Source organism: Pagrus major, chromosome 20, assembly GCF_040436345.1.
Source record: "Pagrus major chromosome 20, Pma_NU_1.0".
Lineage (NCBI taxonomy): Eukaryota > Metazoa > Chordata > Actinopteri > Spariformes > Sparidae > Pagrus > Pagrus major.
In genome coordinates this window covers 15,978,007-16,000,072 of record NC_133234.1, presented here as the reverse complement: position 1 = coordinate 16,000,072, position 22,066 = coordinate 15,978,007, and the positions used below count along the sequence as shown (strand labels likewise).

Sequence of the window (22,066 nt, the reverse complement as noted above, 5' to 3'; positions counted from 1 at the left end):
AGGTAGCCGTTACCATGGTGATATGCTGCCCCCTGCTGTTTGGAGTATGAATGTAACATAAAGCACCTTTAATGCTTCTTCACCAACATGTAACTTAAATAATAAAGAGTCAAATACATTTATGACGATAAAAGTGCGAGTGTGAATACAGAAAAAAAACACAAAGACCAGCAGGAACCGTCGGACGAATCAGACCGCACCGGGCGCAGGTACATCAGAGGTGGGCATGGCGAGTAGGTGGGGTCGCTGCTCTCCTCCTGTCCGGAGCGGAGCAGCCTTCAGTGCGGAAACACCGAGCAGAGGAGAGCCGGAGAGGAGCGCTGCCCGAAGGAGAGGCTCAATTCACGGATTGTGGAAACACTGAACAGCGCATGGTGAGTGGAAATATGTTGTCGATCATGGAGGAGAAGCTGGAGCGGGTTTATTTTACTACAAGACGGGACTGATGTCTTATTTTGAGGGTATCTGCTAATGATTTTCACTGATGTGTGGCTTGAAACATGGTAAAAACTGCAAACTGCAGGTAACTTGAGCCACTAAAAGCATCTCTTTAAACTCGATGTACATACTTAAGTGCTTAAGTAGGCTGACACACATCCATTTGTTTGTCTTCTTGAGTAAACCTCGTCTACTGTTGCATGTCAGGGTCATCACCTCTGGCCCCATCTCAAAGCTGCCTTGACCCCTGACACATTTAAGAGTGACCAGATGTTGGGAGATTACAGGCTTAGATGTTGAGCAACAAGGGAAGTAAACACGTTTAAATCAACATGTTCTGGTAGTGAAACCTTTTTGTATATCTGCACCCAAGTCTTTTAATTTGGGGTGTTGTAATAGATGATCGATCAGCTGAGGATGAGCCACCATCTAATGTTTCCTTTACCCGCTGGAGGCTGGATGCTGGATGCTGGGGGCTTTACACCCTCTCTGTGTGTGGTTGCCAGCTTCAATCCATACCATGAGTTATAGTTTAGTTGTCACATTGTGGAAAAAGAAAAAAAAAAGTTTCCACATTTTGCTCTCCAGTTGTTTTAAGAGTGACTATTTCAGGGGACTCACCCTGAAATAATTCACACCGATGTGGATGTTTTGTCACGGTGACACACCTCCAAGTAAAGGTTTGTGAGATCTTGGGGTTTTTTTGTATGAAGTTGGTCCAAAAACTAGCACTCCTTTCTAATTATAGGCTGCTGAGTGGAGGCACTTTCCAGCCTGCCAACACAATTCAAAACAGACGGCACATCCATCCTTACATTTTCAGGAATGCCCCCTGTTTGTAGGGTTATTTTTAACGTCGTCCTCGACAGGTGAAGTCAAAGTGACCCCGCTTTGGCATTATTTTGCATTTAAAGCGACATATCTATGAGCCTGAAAGCGAGATAAAAAGATATCAGACTTTGATTAGCGAGTCCAAAACTTCGAAGACTCCCAAACTTCACAGAGAACAGAGCAGACAGTCGCTCACTGACAGGCAGAAAGTGAGGACAGCCGAGAGATGAGGAGGTGGAAGGAGCCGCAAGAATGCTTGTGAAGAGGGAGCCAATTTTGAGACAGGTGTGTGCCGCCCATGTGTGTGTTTTATATGTAGGCACGCATGACTGCTTCCTCCTGCGAGCATTATGTGTGTCCGTGAAGCAGTAATGAAATCTCTTGTCCTCGCGACGTACCGGCGGGTGCACAAATAGAGCATCAATAGCCCCTGGCGATGTTTATCAGACAGCCGCTGCATGTCAGCTCTGCAGATCTGTATCGCAGACACACAGTCTCCTCTTAAGCAGAGGCTCCGTCCTGCACACAATTCTATCTCTGTCTCAGGGATACACACAGCTTTACCTGTATGGAGGATTTTCTCTGGCACGTCCTGCCTCTTTAGTCCACCCAACACACACACACACACACACACACACACAGAGGATATTATGGCCAGGCTTATCAGCAGTCAGAGTTAATCAAACCTTATCTGCAGCCCCTCAACTTCTTATTGGTGGCCGGCAGGAAGAGAATAAGGCAGGTAGGGTTGTTAAATCCTTCATTTAGATGTCAGGCTCATGTTCACTCAGTTAACAGGTAAACAGGCACACCTGTGTGATTGAATGGCATTTAATATGACAGCCTTACATGTTAGTTTGAATAGTTTTAGTTGCCTCCGTCAGCATCAGTTTTTAGGCCTCACTTGTGATTTGTGGAAATCTGCTTGTGTGAGTCAGTGAATGTTGAAGTGGGTTGAAGTGTTTTCACTCTGGTAACCCAACCTCCCAGGTAAACACACCCATGATCACACTGTAGATGTAGAAGACACTTTTACAGCCAGCGTTGCATACAGTGCTCTGACGCTCTGACACATTCCTGTCAAAAGCTCTCTCATGGGCTTCCTGACCACACACATGCTTCAACAGAAGATTAGGCCTTGATATAAAACTAAATGGTCCGCATGGGGGGTGTCAGCAGCCGCTGGGAGGAGCTGATGGGGGTTTGATAACTTCTTGACGTGTTTTTCCCTTTGATTTAATCGCTCTGTGAGGAATAATAACCACAGCCGAGTGATTCTGAGCTGCAGGACTCCTCATCCTGGACCTCAAACTCCTCGGCTCCAGCACCATGCTCCATATTTTGTCACCATAACCTTCTGATAAGATGGTTACAAGCAATATATTGTTTCATTTTCAGGATTTGTAATGTTTGAATGTTATGTGTGCATTGTGTTTATCATTCCAGGTGTCCCGACATGCTCCCTCACATCCACCCCTCCCTCCTCTTAACGCTGCTGCTCCTTCAAGGTCGGCTTACTTATTTTATTACTGTTTTGCATTCACTTTCAGTTGAGGAGTGCCTCTCTGGTATTCAAAGCCTTTGGATCGAGCCCTGATCTAATTAATGTTTGTTAATGTACCCTTATCATTACAAGTGTTTTAAAATAACAGTATTTGAAGAAAAATGTGACGGTACGCAACCTTTCACTCATCTTTAAAGTTAGGTGAGAAGATACGCCGCTCTCATGTCTGTATGGCGGATATGAAACTACAGCCATTAGCCTGTTAGCTTAGGCTAGTGTAAAGACTGGAAATGGAGGGAACCAGCTTTGCTAAAGCTATCCTAGCTCTGTCCAAAGGAAACAAATCCACCTAAAAGTCACTCATAAAAGTCTTTATTTATTTAAAGAAATGACTCAACACTTTGGGATTTAGGCTTGTTTTCTTTTTTCTGAGTGCCAGGCTACATGAAATCATACCACTGTCATGTGCAATCAGTATGATACTAAACCCAGCAGCCAGCTAGCTTAGCCTAGCCTAGCATCAAGACTGGAAACAGCTTCAGCTAGCCTGGCTCTGTCCAAAGGAAACAAAACTTATCAAAAGTCACAAATTTATAAGTTCTTAGGTTATTTTATTTAGGTATTTTGCAACATTTTAGGAAACTAGCTTTTTTAAATGTTTTTTATTTTTTATTTTTATTTTTTACTGTAAATAGGAACTAGTTAGCTTAGCCTAACCTAGCATGAAGACTGAAAGCAGGGAAACAGCTTGCCTGTCCAAAGGAAACACAATCCATTTACCAGCCTCTTCAAAAGCTACTAATTAAAACGTTATATAGTGAGGTATGTTTTCAACATTTTGGGAAATAAGCTGTTGTGCCTAGAGTTGGGCGAGGTGTTTGTTAGCACTTTTCATGACTGTATGGTAAATATGATGCCTCAGCCAGCAGCCAGTTAGCTTAGCCTAGCATAAAGACTGGAAACGGGGAAACAGCCAGCCTACCCTGGCTCTGTTAAAAGAAACTTATTAAAATGTTAATTTATTTAAATAAATGTTAATTTATTTATTTAAAGAAATTGTTAAATATTTCAGGAAATAGCCTATAGGCTTTTCAATTGTTGATTCTACTTCAATAGGCTACAGTACATATGAAACTAAAGCTAGAGCTAGCAGTTAGCATAACCTAGCCTAGTCTAAAGGAAACAAAACACACCCACCAAAATGTTTTAAAAGTAACTGATTAAAATATTAAGTGACTTTCGATATTTTGCCATATCGATAGTTGATAGTGAAATGAAGTCAGTGTTGTGTTCTCACAAAAACAATGAGGTGTCAGTTTGCGCCCTGCGTGTCGGAAAATGTCTGACGCTTAACCGATGCTCCTCTGGTCAACCTGAGACTCTTTACAAGATATTTTACTGCTTAAACCTGTCACGTCTCCAGTGCTGAAGAATTCCCATTATCTTTCCCGTCAAAGTGATTTCCTTCCCCCGGCGCTTAAAATACTGCTCGTTTCCAGTCGTCAAATTTTGCATCGGTTTTATAGCGTACGGTCAGCCGCTCTGTCGGAGCTGAGAGTATCGGTATTTGCCTGAGGGGAGAGGCAGGAGTCGTAGAGCAATATAATCTCTTGAGTTGTTTTCAAAAATGACAGCTTTAGCACCATCTGAAGTATTTATTAGCGGCCATTTAAAGACTTTGAACTTGAGCAAACCAGACTGTTTCACCTTGTCAGGACGCCCCCTTTTTCCTCCTGCGCTGACAGCACAGATAACATGTTGCAAGCGCTCCACCAGCTATATCCATGTAAGCCAGCCTGTCAAATGAAATGTCTCAGAGAGGTAGATACCGATCTTCATCGTAATCTCTGATTTCAAGGGAATACATATCTCCCAGACCACGGTGGGATTAATTAGACACGGACTTTACGTTCACAGACAGTAAAGATACACAGTCACTGTGCCCGAGGCACTTGGCTGAACAGACGGACTTTTTGTTCGGAGCGGTGGGGCCCCGCCGACCATGAGAAAGCAGCTTGCCAAGACTCAAAACTTTCACTGTCAGGAGGACTTTAGAGCCGGGCCGACGTTGGAATTAGGGGCAGATGAAAGGGTCAGGATTGTGTGGGAGCTGAAGTCTCTCGGTTGCAGGTGGTACTTTTCTTTAACGTTCCTGACCTCCTGCCGTTTGCTCCTTTTATTCAATCAATTAACGAGGGAAAGTAAAGTCTGTAAAGCCCTCGATCCTCGATATGCTTGTGAAATGTCTACAAAACTCCTCAAGAAGTAAAAGAAGACACAGGAGCAGGTCTGTGGTAAGGACCTGCAGTGGCACCCTGACTGCAGCCACGCTTGGCAGAGGACCATCTCTCTGTCGGTCAACGTCTCAGGGAGACGCCCGAGAGGTGACACAAGCCAGCTGAACACGTCTCAGCTTGTGTCTCCTCTCCCGACCAACGCTCACTTTCTCCCCCCACGTGTCACCCTCACGCTCACGGCAGATTACAGGCATCAAAGGAAGATTGTCTCAGATTATTCGCCAATAAAAAAAGCAGTAAATTCAGCGCTTGAAGTACATCCAATTATTAGTTGGAGTCTTCATGAGTGAGTTTGCTTCATGTTTGTAAACTCACTCAAGTGCTGCGTCTCCTTGCCGGACGAATGGCCCGTGTGACCCGTCGGGGGTTATCAGGGACAGCAAGAAAGTCACATGTCCCTCTTCGCTCCCTCTCCGGCCTGCACACAGTACGTGTGTCTGAATAGAGCGACGTCCTTTCAGTGAATGGAGCGAAAGAATGGTTTTCTTCACTTGTCCACTCACATTAGCTTTGAATACTTAATTGTCCCTCGCAGAAGAGGTCAAGTGGGAGTCAGTGAACTGTATTCAGGGTCAGACTCTATGTAGTGTGTCGGCCTAACTTCTCTATCTAAATGTTACATGGTGGAGCCATGCCTGTGCGTTACACTGTGTACATACAAGCGTGTGGAGATATCCGGCTAACCTGTGTGTTGTTTTATCTCCCCCAGTCCAGCCGGGCAGCTCGGTGCAGGAGATCCAAACCAGCCATGAGAACATCCTGAAGATCAACTCAGCGGGAGAAAGTGAGCAGACCTTAACCACAAAACATGTTCATCATTCCGAAATGATTAAGAAATGATACACAGGCCTCAGTAAATAAAAAACACAAGCACTCCAATGAACTGAAATCATGATACTCATATTACAGTCCCACAAATTCAGCTCCAGCGCTACAAAACCAGAGCTAGTAAAGAACGAATAAATTGTGATGGTGAAGACAGGAGCCGGTGTTTGGAGGTGACAGACAGACAGACGGCACACTCTCTCTGCCTCTAATGGCCCTCTTCATGATCAGCTGCACATTCTACCATGACAGCAACAACACCGCTGATTATTTAAACCACCTGCGAGTACAAACATGCTGAGGAGAGAGACGGAGGAAGAGTTTGTGCTTGGTAATGGTTTTGCGAGTGAAGAAAATTGAGCCCTGGCATGCTAATGTGGTTTCCTCTTATTATGTCAAGTTGTTATTTTCATCTGCAGCAGCCCATTTGATCACTAACACGGATAATCCCATAATGCTTATATACAGCAATGGAGTAGATGTGCGATGTGTTTAACTCTGCGTGTTTCCATGGGAAGTGATGCAGTGCTCCGCGGCCATGGACATCCTCTTCCTCATGGATGGTTCGTACAGCGTGGGGAAGGGCAGCTTTGAGAGGTCCAAACACTACGCCATCAAACTCTGTCAAGCGCTCGACATCGGACCAGACAAGGTTTGTATTTTTTCTTTTTACTCTTCGTCTCCCTTTTTTCTCTCGTGTCAATCACTATTGATGTGACTCCGCCCTCGAGCAGGTTCGGGTCGGCTTGATTCAGTTTGGTTCCGCTCCTCGGCTGGAGTTCGGCCTGGACTCACACAACACCAAACAAGAGCTGAAGAAGCACATGAAGAAGGTTTCCTACAGGTGTGTTTCTCCTCTTATCTCACCTTCAGATGAATAATGGTTTAAATATTATCTATCATTATTATTATTATTATTATTATTATTATTGTCAGTACGTTGTCAGAAAAATCCGCTACACAGAGAGGTTTTTGAGGGACTTTGCAAGAACAAACAAACATCACAGAAATTTCCATATTGATGTTTATGTAAATACTTTGTACATAAACAGGTCATTAGTAGTATAACATGATGTATATCTATGTTGACAAGTCACATCACCTGAAGCGGATTTAGTTCAAACTAATTCCGAAAAGCAGAAACACACACGTCTACACACTTTTAGAGTGCTACAAACGCTCCCTGGAAAGAAAAAACAAATTAATTTCAGATTAGCGGGCTGCAACACAGGTGGTCACCAGATATTGGATAAGCGCATAAGCCGAGAGAGAGGAAGGTAATTTGGCCAAGTGTGTGTGAGTGTGTGTGTGTGTGTGTGTGTGTGTGTGTGTGTGTCAGTATGTGTGTGTGTGTCTGTGGCGTTCACAGCTTGCAGGCAACCTTTTGGCTCGTCTTCTGGTTTGAAGTGGTTACCCATGTTTTGAACTTATCAGCTGTCGCATCAACTCAAATCAAACTAGTAGCTTAGAGAGTTGAAGTGTAGCAATATGCTAAAGCCAAGACTTCATTTGTTCAACATATATGTTTATTAATGCATTACTGGTTATGTAGTGCTCTGCATCTCTTCCTCTGACCAATAATATGAATAAAATGAATACATACACCTGCAGGAGACAGAGAAGGACTCCCAAAAAGCACTTTAGGATGTAAAGTTGACACAACTTTTAAGAGGATTTAAGGTTCAGTGGTTGAATCCAATTGTAGAAGTAGTTAAAGTAGATTTTTTTTAACGATATAGTGTGTAAGCTTTTAGGAAAATACGGATACACAAACCCGGTGTTGTCTTAAAGATATAATATGTGACATTTCTGCACTAAAATATGTTCAAAGCACATGTTTTATTTTTCTTCTGCACATAAAACAAATGTTTAAAGTGTCAAAGATCCAACTCGTCTAAAATGTGTGTATGCAAATGTATTGTTGGGCACAAAAGAGAAGATTTGCATGCTAAGACATCTGCAGCAGGGAGTTAAGATCGTATTAAAATCCAGCCTGAAGGCCTGCGTGTTGTGTTTTCACTGTATTGTCTTGTAGTTTCAGCGCTCCGAGCAGACGCAGCATTGTTTTCACAGGAAAAATGAGAAAGTTAATATGGTGGCACCCGTCATCATCATTTTAGTTTCAGCACTCCTTTCTTCTTGTAAACTTGAGGCGATCTGTTTTTCTTTGTGTCTCGACTGAAAGAGACTCTCGCTCTGACTGACATTTATGTCTTTTTGAAAAAACATGACAGACTTTAAATGGATTTCTCGAAGCCCTGAGGTGATGAAACGTAGCCAACGCTCAGACAATTTAATGTACGCGTTCTGTCCGGGAATCCAAACAAAATTGATCCATGGTTTACTTTGGCAGTGACATGCGTCAGACTATTGACTCTGCTGGTTTCTGTGGTGCAGAACGTATTCTCTAATTGTTCTTGTTTCAGTAACACTCTTCCAAACTCTGAACCCTCAGGGGAGGCGGCACCCAAACGGGCCTGGCTCTGAAGTACGTGCTCAGGAAAGGTTTCCCAGGCGGTCGTAACTCCTCCGCCGCGGCCCGGATCGCCATCCTCTTATCAGATGGGAAGTCTCAGGGCAACGCGGTGCAGGCGGCTGCTCAGCTCAAAGAGACAGGGGTGGTCCTGTTTGCCGTGGGCCTTCGCTACCCCAGGTGTGTAGTAATAACACATGAAACTTCTTCTCTGTGTTTGCAGTGCAGTCTTTAAAAAAAATGTTCTTCCAGGTGGGAGGAGCTGCACTCTTTGGCCAGTGAGCCGATGGAGAGCCACGTCTTCTTCGCCGAGCACTTCTACGACGCCGTCAACGGCCTGTACACCACGCTGACCACCTTCTCAGTCTGCAACGCCACACCTGCAGGTGGGAGTTCAAGTTCTACTGCACTTCCCTTCATATCCCTGCTTTTACCTCCTCCTTCTCCCTCACAATCCTCCTGTCCTGTTCCTCCAGGCTGTCAGCTGGAGTCGTTCCCCTGTGCGAGGAAGACGCTGGAGACGGTGAAAGAGCTGCAGGGGAATTTCATGTGTTGGAAAGGCTCCAAGGGGTATTCCCCGTACGAGTCTCTCTGCCCGCACTACAGGCAAGTGTTCATCACACTCCTGCATTCTTCTTCACCTTGAAGTCGAAATTACGGTCTTTCTGAGAGGATTCGTTTTGAATTTCCGGACTCTTACAAGAGAAAACCTGTCAGCCTATTTAATGAAACCGGAGACTTCTCATTTCTATATAATTATGATATAAAATGTCGGTAACACCTCATTATACAAGTCTGCAAATTTCATGGTCTGTAGTAGTAAGTAATACATTACTTTGTCATTACAACATTACTAATTAATGTATTTGAAATTTCTCTGATTTCTCTTTAATGCATTCCCTTGAAACTTCTGTCTAACTTCCCCTCAGCAGGCCGCTAGATTGAAGCGAGTTGTTGCAGCTTAATTTCCAACTAGTTTCTGATTAACATCTGCTGACCACGTCATCATACCTTCAAACAAGTGTGCCAGGTGATGAAAGGGAACAGATGCAGGTTTCTGATAAAGGAGGACACCGGGGTAAAAATGTATAACTCTCGTCTTTCATTGCTCAATGAACCGCAAGACTTCATTTGTTCAGCGGGGCACCTCCCATGTGTCAGTGTTAATAAAAACAAGCAAGTGTAATTCTGTCAGACCCTCCCGGGGCCAAATTAAAACGGCCTTTGACAAAATTCATTTCACAGCGCATTGCAGCTTCACCACAGTGAAACGACCCGAAGGCGAGCAGAGCTCACGATCCACAGAGCTATCAAAACTTTTCATTTGAGCATTCTTCTACGATCCTTCTAAGGATTTTTGCCTGTACAACACTTTAAAACACATCTATATTGTCCAATAAATGTGTTTTTTGTGTTTTGCAGGTACAACAAGGTGTACAGGAGACACCAGACAGTCTGCCATCGGACCATCTGTCCAGGTTACAACATTATTCTTTCTCTCTTTTCTTCAGATGTATTTGTGTATGTGTTTGTGTATTCACACTATTCTCTCCACTGTGCTGTAGATCCCTGTGACTCTCAGCCCTGTCTAAATGGTGGCACATGTGTGTCAGAAGGTCCGGATGGTTACCGTTGCGTGTGTCCACCTGGCTATGGAGGAGACCCCCACTGTGGTCCGTACACTGTCTTTATACTAACTGAGAAATTAGACTTTAAAGCAATTTATGAACTAACTCGTCTGCCCGTCCCTCCTCAGCTCCTGCTCTGTCCCTGGACTGCTCTGTGGACTTGCTGTTCCTGGTGGAGGGCTCCGCCACGCTCACCTTGGAAGGCTTCCTCCGCCTCAAGTCCTTCCTAAAGCGCTTCCTGCAGACCGTGATCGGCTCAGACAGCCCCAGCAAAGTCGGCCTTGCGGTGTTCGGCGGAGAGGCCAGAGTCGAGGCCCAGGTGGGCAAGTTCAAAGGGGACTTGAGAGGTCTACTCAAGGCCGTGGATGCCCTTCAACCGATCGGCGGCGAGACCAAGACGGGCCAGGCGCTTCGCTACGTCACGCGTCACGGCTTTGTGAGCGCACCCGTCTTTGCCGACGTCTCAGACGATCTGCCCCGCGTGGTGGTGCTGCTCACTGCCACTCCTGCCGTAGACGAGGTGGTGGAGCCCTCTAAATATGCACGAGACAGAGAGATCTTCCTGATAGGCGTGGGACCGAATTACATGAAGGGACAGCTGAATAATATCACTGGAAATCCTCAGAGGACTATCACCTACTCATCACCTGAGCTCGGTGCCAAGATCCCTGAGCTCAAGGCTAAGATCTGCAGCGTGGATACACAAGGTACTGACCGACAGATAGCCCATTGTTTTGTAATCCTAATCGTTTTGAAGTAAATGTTGATTACACAATGTAACTGTTATAGAATAATAACAGTTACATTGTGTGCACATTGCTGCATATCTTGGCACATTACTGCCACCCTTAAGTCAGTGTAAGAGCGTGAAATCAGTGTCAGAAATGTGTATCTCATCGTATAGACAAACAAAATGGGGACCCACTCTTAAAAAAACGACTCTGTAGCGCCATTAGAGGTCATAAACTGCATCGGGCATCGCAAACATTCCAAATTTCCATCGGGATCCAACATAATTCTTTGTCTGTTTTTGTTCTCCAGGTTGTCTGGGCCAGGCAGTCGACCTTGTGTTTGCCCTTGATGCCTCTGGCGGCGTCGGCCGAGATAACTTCGCCACCCTTCGCGACTTCGTGCGCGGCCTCACCGTCCAGTTCGACATCAACCGCGACGTGGCCCAAGTGGCGCTCGTGGCCTACAGTCGGAGAGCCACCACCGTCTTCAACCTGGACACCCATGACACCGGCTCTGCCATCCTCAAGGCTGTAGCTGTGGCCGACTACATGGGTGGAGTGGCCTCGACGGGCGCTGCTTTACTTCACGTCCACTCCAACGTCCTGACCGTGGCCAAAGGCGCACGGCCCGGAGTCAACAAGGCTGTGGTGGTGGTGACAGACGGCTCAGGCGGCGATGACGCCGCCGTTCCAGCCCAGAAGATAAGAGACAACGGAGTGTCACTGTTTGTGATCGGTATCGGAGATGTGCAGAAAGAGAGGCTGCTGCAGATCGCCGGCTCAGAGGAGCGGATGATCTCGGTGCTGTCTTACGAGGATCTTAAGTACTTTGAGGATGTGGTGGTGCAGATGGTGTGTTCAGGTGAGAACGCAGGGAAATAAATCTCTTAACAGACCTTTCTAGGACAGCTTGCTCTATGGATAGGAATAAGGGATAGATTGTGATTTCATTTCTCCGTTTAAAAATGTTCTTACCTTTTTAAAGAAACAAAAAAGATAGGAAATGATTGGGGAACTGTACAAAATCTGAATGTGTGGACTTTATGTGAAAGCAACCAACTATTTTATTATAAATTTCTTTCTATTAGAGGCTAAACTGCCAGTAAACCTGTGCAAGCCCAACCCATGTATGAACGATGGGACCTGCATGCTGTCCGGAGGGAGCTTCCGCTGTCAGTGCCAAGGCTATGAAGGACCACACTGTGAAACAAGTCAGTATCATTAATGAGCCTTCTTTCTTTATTTTCTTACCTCTCTTATTTTTATTACTTTGTTTTTACCTTCCTTTCCCTTCTTCAGTAATGTCACTATTTATCTAGGAGCTTCTGTATATGACTTTTCCTGTCATTTGTCCGTAGGGAGCAGCAGGCCTTCATCCAGAGGAGACCTCCCGAGGCCTGCTGGTCTCAGGAAGAAGAGCAGGCAGAAGAAGAGCCACCAGGAGCTCCTGCATCACTACAAACTGCACCGCAGGAGGCATGCTGCCTGATAACACCACACACACACACACACACACACACACACACACACACACACACTATACAAAGAAATAACTCACTTACGGACACTTATGAACCGAGGATGTTTGCGGGCACACGGTGGAGTAAAGGGAAAACTAATGCTACTGTTTCAATATTTAAACTTGCATCTCAAAGTGCCTTCAGACTGTATGTACTGTATTTCTACTGCTGTGTTTGTTCTTGTTGAATCTGTCAGCCATCACTGTGCAATTATCTCAACATGGTTTCCGTCTATTCAGACATGTAAACGTATCATATTATATTATAATGTATATCTGTGTCATGATTTTTTAAAATGATTATTTTTTAAGGTCTCATCACCGCAACGTCTTTTCTCCCTCCGACTCAGACTCACAACATCATGTTTGTGCCAAAAAGTGCTTTAAACCAAGTGTTATTTTTAATATATATTATATTTTCTCATTCTTTTTTACAATAGACTACGGAACGAGGTTTGGTAACACTTGATCATAAACAATAATAAATGGTAAAGTTAATGGTTATTTCACTGTTAAACAAATTAAATGCTTTTTAAAACATTTATTAAGCATTTGTTTATTGGAAAGTTGTAACTGATGTTTCTAATTGATATACTGTGTAATTAATCTATAAACTATTTTTTGTTACCAGTGAAATAACAATTAACTAAAGTTTAATTAAAGGTGCAATATGTAAGAATTTTAGTTTAAAACACCCTAAAATTAATTATCATTAACTACAATTATCAACAGAATGTGAATAAATAACAGTTTTGGCTTTATGCTAACAGTGGCTACAGTCGGCAGCAGTTGTTACTCTGGTGATACGCTGCCCCCTAGTGGCCAGTTCTTCTCTACATATTGCACCTTTAACTATAAATTTAACATGATGGTTAATATAAAATGATGCCAAAGGTTTTTTAGATGTTAGAAAGGTGATTGTTTGTTCTCAATAATGAACAAAATTATGTAATAAATATATGTATATATGTATTTCATTACTAGTTACATTAGTGTTGTATAAAAACAGAAAAAAGGCTGTTTTTTTCTTTTACTTTCATCAATATTGGGGAAAAGAGAAAATAATAATGGGACAAATTCCAAAATTCATGATTAGCATAGAGCATCTATGTTTGAGTAAGTTGCCAAGCTCTGAAGTTCTTTATTTGCAATGGCAAGCCATTTACATTACTTTTTAAACCTTTGAAAACATTCGCCAGATGAATATCCTATAATCAAATGAGTCGCCTTCATGAATGCTTTATGACTTCATTAGTGAGAAGCGACTCAGCTGACTCTAATTACCCTGTTAAATTTTAATGTAGCTGGCTTCCAGTGCCTTGTTTGTACAGTGAACCTTGATTCTATTAGCGACAGACCAGCTGGACTGACAGATGTAACATTAAAGGTGCATTATGTAGTTTTGGGGAAGAAATGTTAATCATTGACTGAATTTTTTTTTATGCTTAAACAAACTACATAAACAAACTCTCTTTGTCTTCATGACTGAACAAATCGAATAAACAAACTGATCTTAAAGGACAACACACTTTCATACTGTTTTACTTTGTTTATATGTGGCGGACCCTGCCACCTTTCTAGCATCAAACAGTGTTGTGGGGACCTTATTTTCCTCTGAGAACAGCTTGTTTATTCAGTTATGGAAAAAATAAACATATCGTAGCACTGAGTTTGAATATTGTCTCCAATTCTACAGAGTGCCCCTTTAAAGGAAAAAGGTAAAAAACATCTTCATAAACAAACTTCAAGCCAGTGTTGTTGTCAGTACATTTTTATTTGAATAAAAAGTGCATTTTTAGCTAGCAATACAAGCCAAACGGCTGAATAATGGTGTAAATATATTTACATCTTGGCTACCAGCATATACGAACCAAGCTACAATCTAGAGTGTACAAAATGGCCAATTTCGTAGAGGGTCGTCTCTTGTCTCAAACTTCAGTGGTTTTTTTTAAACGTTTGGCTGTTTTCAAAGTCACCCATTTGTGCATCTTTATCAGGAACAACTTGTTGGACTGGCCAAAATGCTACTACATCAATGTCCTCGCTTTAGCAAATGGAGCAAATACAACTTGAAAAGTCATTGAAGATCATCCAGTGGTATTTGAGAAGACGGCTTGTGCATCTCTCTGATTGGCTCTTTATAGTCTTGGCAAGGAGGCGATGAGGATGAGGGATCCGGAGGGAGTAAGGGAGGATGTTGATGGAAGTGTCTGGTCTGGGTGGAATTGAGAGGTCAAAGGAGTTTGTCTAGGTTTCCTTCTAAGTGGTGGATTTCTTCTCCCACTCCTGTCGATACAAAAGAAGGATGACATTTTGGTATTTTGAGATATGGAAACCAAGAACAGCCTTTTTTAAACATTTTTTAAAATGTTTTCTCACGATAACAGGTCAATTTATCTCGTTCTTTTGTGAAAATGTCTTAAATCAGTTGCTAGTGTTGTCAAGCTGCTATCTATGCATGTTCGCATGGCACTTCTGATCCCCAATAAACATTAAAGTTAGGAAAATAACTTTTTTTCTCATAATAACAAGTTGATTATCTCATCGTCTCGTGATGATAAAGCTCCTTTTCTTGGGATTGATAATTGTGATCTTGAGATAACAGCATTTAAAGAATGATTGCAAGAATTATGGCTGTTCTTGGCTTCTGTATCTGACAGTATGAAGTTTATGTGATCATAACGGTACTGAGATATACTTTCTCAAATATCTATCGTCTCACCTTGGCTTTCTGCAGGACTTTGCCTTTGGTGGCCATTAAGGAGGCAGGTCTGTTCTTTAGCGCGGATGCAGAGTTGACTGGGGAGGCCGGGTCTGCGCTGACGTTGCTGTTGGAGGGTTGGACTGCTGCTGCTGATGATGATGATGATGATGATGATGATGATGATGATACTGTTGATGATGATGATGTCTGGGGAGCAGGGATGGTGGCTGGTTTAGGCTGAGGGTAAAATAGTGGAGAGGTAGTTAGAGAATCTGGCTGAAAGTGTGGAAAGAGATGGATGTTGAACGTTAAAGCCAGTGCACTGACCGTGGGCGTGTCCTGGAGGCTGCTGTCCAGTGTGGTTCCCAGTGTGAAAGGCCCTGACTCCACCTTCTTCAGACTCTCCTTCACTTCTACCAATCGCAGCTCCCCTTCCACCCTGCGGCGCTCAGCCTCCCGACACGCCTCCTCCTTCTGCTTCAGACGGGCCTCTAAAGAGGCCTGCTGCTTGGGATCTGAGGACGACAGACAGCTGTCAGTCACACACATCAGTGTGTATAGGTGCTGTAACACACCACAGGAAGTGAGGTGATGTACCTTGGCAGGCGCTGAGCTCCTCTTTGCATTCCCTCCTCTCCTTCTTCAGGTTGGCCAGAGTGCTCCTCACCTCCTCCCGCTCTTTCTCCAGGCGGTCGCGCTCGTCGATGTAGCGCCGCATGTCCGCCTCTGTGCGGTTCTTGCCCAGTTTCCCTTCCACCGCGCCGGGAGACCCTGGGAATGCATTGTCAAAATTGTATACATTTCAGCTCATAAACAATAACTGATATTAACATGACATTTGCTCAAAGAGAGTCAAAAGACAGAGAAATGTGCACTCCACTGTGCAGCTGTGCCTTTGACTGTAGTGGATGCAGCCTTTCACTAGAGGGCGCCATGGTGATGTAAGATCACACAGGAACTGAAGCAGTGTTGAGGGAAACAGTAAAAGCTGTGTTTACTCACTAAAACTCACTTCTACGACCATTTTCTGCTTCAAGTTGAAAATATACTTTCCAAATATAAAAAAAAAAGGTGTGTGCGCTCTCTCGTCCTCACCTATGGTATGTGCCTTGGGCCGTGCGGGTTTAGGACTGAGAGGGAGCCCAGCAGCAGCCTGCACCGTCGGGCCTTTATGGATCTGGACCCCCGGGGAGTTGAAGGCCTGTGGGATTCCCAGACTGGTCCTCTTGGGGGTCTCCTGGCTTTGGGCTGAGGTCTTGACCAGTTGAGTTTGTGGCTGCGGTGGAGTGGGAGTCGCGGGGCACTCTTGTTCTGGTTTGCTGGTCCCGGAGGTCGAACTCGTTCCATTTGTCACAGGTGTTGAGTCCGGCTCAGTGCGGTTAGTAGAAGTGACCTGGAATCAGTGCGTTAAACAGGGAATTAAAGCACAAATTACTGCGTATAAATGTAATCCAGGAAACATAAATAAGTCATGATTATGTACCTCTTTCACTTGAGATGAGGTGTCCTTCTGCTCCTCTGCTGGGACCGGGGAATGTCTAGAAGTATCTTTGGCAGTGGTGCTTTTAACCCCAGAGGACGTGTGGAGGAAGGAGCGTACAGGGATGAGGTCCAAGTAAATCCTGTTGTCAGCGTCCTCCTCTGTTGCCGCTGAGTCCTTGGTGCCTTGCGTGCACGTCTCATTCTGTTCCTGCAGGTTGTTGTCCTCGCTGTCCGGCAGGCCGCTCTCTTCAGCATCCTGTATAACACCGAAGGAGGAAGTTATGAAACTGGAAAGTGGCCAGATGAAAGTATGTGTAAAAATGAAACTGAAATTGAAAATGATACATGTTTCGACACAGTTCAAAATGGATGCCAGATGGTGGAGTTTGACTGAAACAATCAAAAAATCAAAAATCACTTTTTCTGACCCCTGTGTGCTGTGAACATATCTGACTTGATCTAAAAAAAATCCCACTAAACATGTTTTGCATTCGCTGTGATAATCATCACTTTGTTACATCTGATATTGCGTTGCTTGTTAAATGAGATGCTTGTTAACATTAAAAGGTGCAATATGTAAGAACTGGCCCCCTGTTGAACTCACACTCCCATCCTGCAGGGTCAGCATATCACCAGAGTGGCTAGCTGCCGCTAACTGTATTCTGTTTATGACTGTGGCTACTGTTAGCAGTTCAGCTAACAGTTAGCACAGGTCCTTTGGACCGCTGCCTTGGAAAAAGAGGTATTCATGCCCAGAGCTAGCTGATTAGCATGCTAACTTGAGTAGATATCCCTGCAACAAGATACAAAGACGTCTTCTACATAATGTCAAAACAGGAAAGTGTTAATAATAGCATAACACATTTATTATTAGTTTATAAGACATTTATAAGCACTTATAATAAACATGTTAACAGTTTATAGACTACCTCAGAACATTAACAGCCTAATGAGTTCCTTTTAATTCTTTATGACAGAATTACACGCACATTTATTGCCAACTTACAACTTAGTTATTGTTTCATTGCAAAACCTTTACAGAGCTTTTTTAATTGATTCATTAAGATTAATGCATACTTTATTGTGCATTTATTAACCAAAAAAAGCTCTAAAAAGCAAAATATTAAACACATTTCTCTATAAAAACCAAAAGCGGAACGTACCTCTGGATCAGCTATGGACGCCACATCATCATACAGTTCTTCAGAGTTGTTAGAGATGGTGGGTGGTGTGTCTATGTAGGTGTTTGGCTCTGAATACCTCCTCTGCATCAAGCTAGAGAGACACAAACACACACAGAAACCTGGTTTAAATCATGTGCCTACACACAGCAGTGGGACCAGTGCCTGTTGAAGTTGACTGTATCTCACTAGAAGGAAGTCTTGGCAGCAGTGACGATGCTGGTGATCCTCTCAGCGTTGACGTAGTCGTACGTCAGCTCCTCGGGGTCCGTCTTGTTCCCCGTCTGTGAGAGCAAGAGGCCCAGCCAGTGGCCCATGTCTGCAGACGTCTTAGCCTGAGAGAGAGGAGAGAGGAAGGAGTGGAACAAAGTGCATTCATTACATACCATGTACTTGCGACATCATGCGATTAAAACCCAATTGTGGTTTATATCGCATACCATCTGTCACTTTGTATTAATAAAATGATTGCTACGGCATTAATTCCCAGCAGCATTTCAATATGAATGACCTCTTAAGAACTGAGATCTGAGAAACAGCAAGACATAACAGCTGGTAGGGATAAGAATTAAGGACAATTAAAGTGGAAATAGACAACTTTTATTTTTCAGACTTATAATTATCAAGTAAATACTGATTGCTCAGTATTTTGGCATTAGATTGCCTCACTTCCTCTTTGCTCCTTTGTCTGAGATCCAGGCTGGCCTGTTTCCAGACAGGCTTGATTTACAGAACAAAAGATGGGCGTCTGCTATTGCGCAACAAGTTTCGGGTAGGATTTCTTTTCCCTGGAACTATACGTTTTCATCCCCAGGTAATGATGGGGCAACCAGAGTTACTGTGAAAAACAGCCAACTGTTTTACTCTGCATTCATCAAAGCTCTGAGGTTGAGGTCAAATTGGGGTTCTTACAGTTGATTCTTGCTTTGGACGGTGGCTAGGCTGCTAGCGGTAGCCTAGTAGCCAGAAAACAAACCAGCAGCCGCAGGGAAGCCAGGAAAAGCTCGCGTTAGCAATCTGCCAATAATAATAAGCTACCACTTGGAAACACAATGTGGGGAAAGCTTAATGTTGTCTTGTTTCCACTTTAAAGGTGCATTATGTAGTTTTGAAAACAAATAAAACTGTCAATATTTACAATATTTGCGAGGTAATATTACAAACTCAGAAATAGGTATTTCATATTTTTGCATATAAACAAGCCGTCGATATATTTTTCTCTTCTCTTAAAATGTCCTCATCAAAACTACTAAGAATATAACCAATAATATACTGAATATAAACCTAAGTGGTAACTTAAGAATTGGTGGAATTGTATGAACTGTTACCAACACACGCCGGGTTGACACATATTACTCAGAATTAAAATAGGTCGTCTGTTTTCGGTGGACCTGCTTCGTGAAATCAGAGAAACTCATAACAAGAAAAAAAACAAGCCATAAATGTGTCAGACTGAGCCCTCAAGACTAAACATCAAATTCCATTGCCTATGACCAAATATCCACTGTAGCAGGGTGGTACTGAGAGGCTAATGAAAAAGGGCGTAGCATCGGTCCCTGAAATCCCAGTACACCCACACCCTACACACACACACACACACACATGAACACAAACATGCAGACCACCCTTTGGTGCACACGTATATTACACATGCTCAGTTTGATGTCAGCAGAAAGTGATTTCCATGAGGTCATGTTAGTGTTCAGGGTTCCTATAAGTGGCTGTATACCATTTCTCTTTTGGAGCAATGCTGATGTTTGTTTTTGCCGTTCCAGACATGTTCGACTTCTGGTGTTTTCTCTTACAGAGCAATGCTGAAGTAAGCTGTCATGTGAGGCAAACCACAGCAGATATCGTGGCCTCAACAGCTTCGTCATGCTTGTAACCCACCAGATCGGTCCCTTCAACAGCTGACACCCTTCACTCTGGTTAGAGAGTGTTATACCATTCATTCAGCGGCAGCTGGAGAAATATTTGTTTTACCAAACAACTGTAATTGTATCCAGCTTTTACAGTCATAGCACGATGAAAGTGACTAATAACCTAAATCCAAAACATTTGCAGAGACAGTGGTCGTCTACCTCTAAGGTCGCCAGCTGTGTGCCGTCCATGTCGATCTTAAAGGAGTACAGGTGCTCGGGGCTGGGGTCGGGCAGAACGCTGCAGCCCTCCAGCGTCACAGCTGGCTGGCTCACTTTGTTCTTGCCCTTGTCCTGGTAAAACCACAGCTGCCCGTTCTTGATTAGACACCAGCAGGTCCGCCATTGGCTGTTCACCAACACGTTGAGGTAGCCTGGCAGAGGAAAGGAAAGGTAATGTAACCATGAGGTACCTGTTTCTCTTAGCATCTCATACTGTGTTGTTTTGTGCGAGCAAAAACAAGTTCCAAGGCCAGTAGACCTCACCAGTGGTCACCTCTAGCCGTGTTTCCACTGCAGGAACTTTCCCCAGGGACTATTGGAGGAACTCTGGAGGACCAGGGTGTAAATTAAGTTCTGGAGACTTTATTTTACCCCCCAAAAAGTCCCTGCTTGAGGCCATCTTTTTATAAAATCTGCGGCTGCAAACCATTTTTTTTTTTTTTCTTTGCACTTCGACACATCAGCGTGGAGTTAGAGAAGAAAGTATATGACGGATGGATCCATGATCATTGTTGTTTGCATAGGCACGCACAAAAATGAAATGTGTGAAAACACCTTCACAAGTCTTCAGACCGCAGTGGAAACTCAGATGACAACAGGCTGAACCTTCTTGAAAGTATTTCCTGGAGTCTGACTGTGTCCATTTCAGCATTTTGCTAACGAGATTCTTGTTTGAAGGATATTTTTTCTGGTGGAAGTGGCGTGATGTGGATAAATTCTTGAAAAACCCATCAATAAACGACTTATTTCAGGTGGTAAAGCAATACTAAAGAAGTGCACCTGAGTGACATTTAGTACACGCTTCAGTAGATCTCTGCTCACCTGAGGTGTCCACACATTTCTCTGGGCTCTCTAACAAGGACGTTTTCTTCTTGCCGATGTTCATGAGGTTGCTGAACTTCAAACCTGCGCCGTATTTTTTCTTCACTGTGAAGAGAAGGAGGAGAAGAAAGTTTTAATGATGCTCGCAGCAGCAGCATGCGCCTAAACCCATATTTGTGGACTGGAGTAATGACTCACCATCTTTGTTTTCGGGAGTCTCAGCGTGGCTGTCGGTGCTGCTGCCGCTCTCTGACGCCACCGAGTGTCTCTCGCTCAGCTCTCCCTGGAAGTAAACAGCAACATTTGAGTCATTCCTGAAAAATTCCGGTTGCAAAGTTGTCTGCTTATAGAACGACAGGTACTCTAAAGCATGAACGTTCAAAGCAAGTCCACCTTTGTACAAATGAGCCTCGGCGAGTCGGACGCAGAGTGCTGGGAGTCACAGTTTTCGGCTGGTTTGGGACTGATCTCCTGAATCACCTAATGAACGAAGAGCAGGTTGATTAATGACATCATCAAAACTGCACAATTCTTCTGAAACTTCAGCTAAGTTGAGTAATAAACCTGCTCCACTAGCATTTATTGGAATGGCTTACCCTCAGCCACTGCTCTGTCTGCTCCTTGCTCTGCAGAGCCAGCACGATGGCCTCTCCTCCCACAGGTACGATCTTCAGTTTGTGCTCTTTCCTCTTCAGCTGCTTCTCCTTGTAGACAACGCTGCAGCCCAGCAGACTCACATCCAGCAGAGGTGTCTGCTCCTTGGAGCTCTTATAGCACTGAGAGAGACAGAGATAATGTTAACTTTGCAATTTTACAGTACGAGGGACGACTGTAGGCACCAGTTTGTGGTAGCGTGTGGTGTCTTTGCAGTGAATTATTTGCTGTTTAATAAATATCAGTAATAAATTAAAGCTGCAAGCAGCGATGAACGGGCCCTCGCAGGCCACGCGGGTCGGGCCGTGCTGCTGGCGGGGCGTGCTCCTTACCCGGACCCATTGCCCCGTTATTGTGCGCGCATGTCTTAACTGATAGCCAAAAAGCGGTTATGTGTTGATAATAGCGCCACCTGCTGGTGATTTTTGGTGTGTGAGTTACAGATGGCAGTCTATACCACCCCAATCAGTTTCATATCCATAAGTGTTATGGTGTGGGCACAGTGCCAATTATAAAATGAAACTGCCACCAGAGCGCCACCTAGTGTCAGATCGGTAACACCTTCGTCAGCTGTCCTCAGGAGGCCATTGGCAATGAGTGTACCAAGTTTCGTGTTAAGTCGACCAACTGACGTCGAGATATAAAATACTTCAATTTAAATAGCGCCACCTAGTGATCATGGGCCAAGATTTTACACAGAGCCTTAGGGGCTCATGGGGAAGTAGTGTCCTCAGTTTCATGTCATTTGGACACACCAATGTGGAGATATGCAACACTTCCTGTTTTGACCCGAATCCACAGGAAGTTGTTATTTAATAACTTGAGTATTCTTTGGC

At 43.9% G+C, this 22,066-nt stretch overlaps 2 protein-coding genes across 3 annotated transcripts in view; one reads left to right on the top strand and one right to left on the bottom strand.

Moving 5' to 3' along the window:
- The first annotated feature begins 312 nt into the window (after window positions 1–312).
- vwa2 (von Willebrand factor A domain containing 2) lies at window positions 313–12,712 on the top strand. The gene is made up of 14 exons (XM_073490040.1): window positions 313–374; window positions 2,716–2,777; window positions 5,780–5,854; window positions 6,414–6,547; window positions 6,630–6,739; window positions 8,351–8,548; window positions 8,621–8,754; window positions 8,845–8,974; window positions 9,791–9,846; window positions 9,934–10,041; window positions 10,125–10,703; window positions 11,038–11,589; window positions 11,816–11,938; window positions 12,086–12,712. Exons 2-14 carry the CDS (start codon window positions 2,726–2,728, stop codon window positions 12,214–12,216), a joined length of 2,382 nt encoding a protein of 793 aa, XP_073346141.1. The 5' UTR covers window positions 313–374; window positions 2,716–2,725; the 3' UTR covers window positions 12,217–12,712.
- A 1,289-nt stretch (window positions 12,713–14,001) lies between these two features.
- Window positions 14,002–22,066, bottom strand: part of afap1l2 (actin filament associated protein 1-like 2) — a 41,894-nt gene continuing 33,829 nt past the window's right edge. For both annotated transcript variants that reach the window (XM_073490036.1, XM_073490038.1), the window contains exons 7-19: window positions 21,173–21,352; window positions 20,970–21,056; window positions 20,775–20,859; window positions 20,577–20,681; window positions 19,695–19,906; window positions 17,803–17,948; window positions 17,596–17,707; window positions 16,434–16,688; window positions 16,046–16,343; window positions 15,548–15,721; window positions 15,278–15,465; window positions 14,969–15,187; window positions 14,002–14,532 (exon numbers count right to left, since the gene is read on the bottom strand). In XM_073490036.1, coding sequence (XP_073346137.1) covers window positions 14,506–14,532; window positions 14,969–15,187; window positions 15,278–15,465; window positions 15,548–15,721; window positions 16,046–16,343; window positions 16,434–16,688; window positions 17,596–17,707; window positions 17,803–17,948; window positions 19,695–19,906; window positions 20,577–20,681; window positions 20,775–20,859; window positions 20,970–21,056; window positions 21,173–21,352 — 2,088 coding nt within the window. In that variant the 3' untranslated portion in view covers window positions 14,002–14,505. The remainder of the gene's footprint in view (window positions 14,533–14,968; window positions 15,188–15,277; window positions 15,466–15,547; window positions 15,722–16,045; window positions 16,344–16,433; window positions 16,689–17,595; window positions 17,708–17,802; window positions 17,949–19,694; window positions 19,907–20,576; window positions 20,682–20,774; window positions 20,860–20,969; window positions 21,057–21,172; window positions 21,353–22,066) is intronic.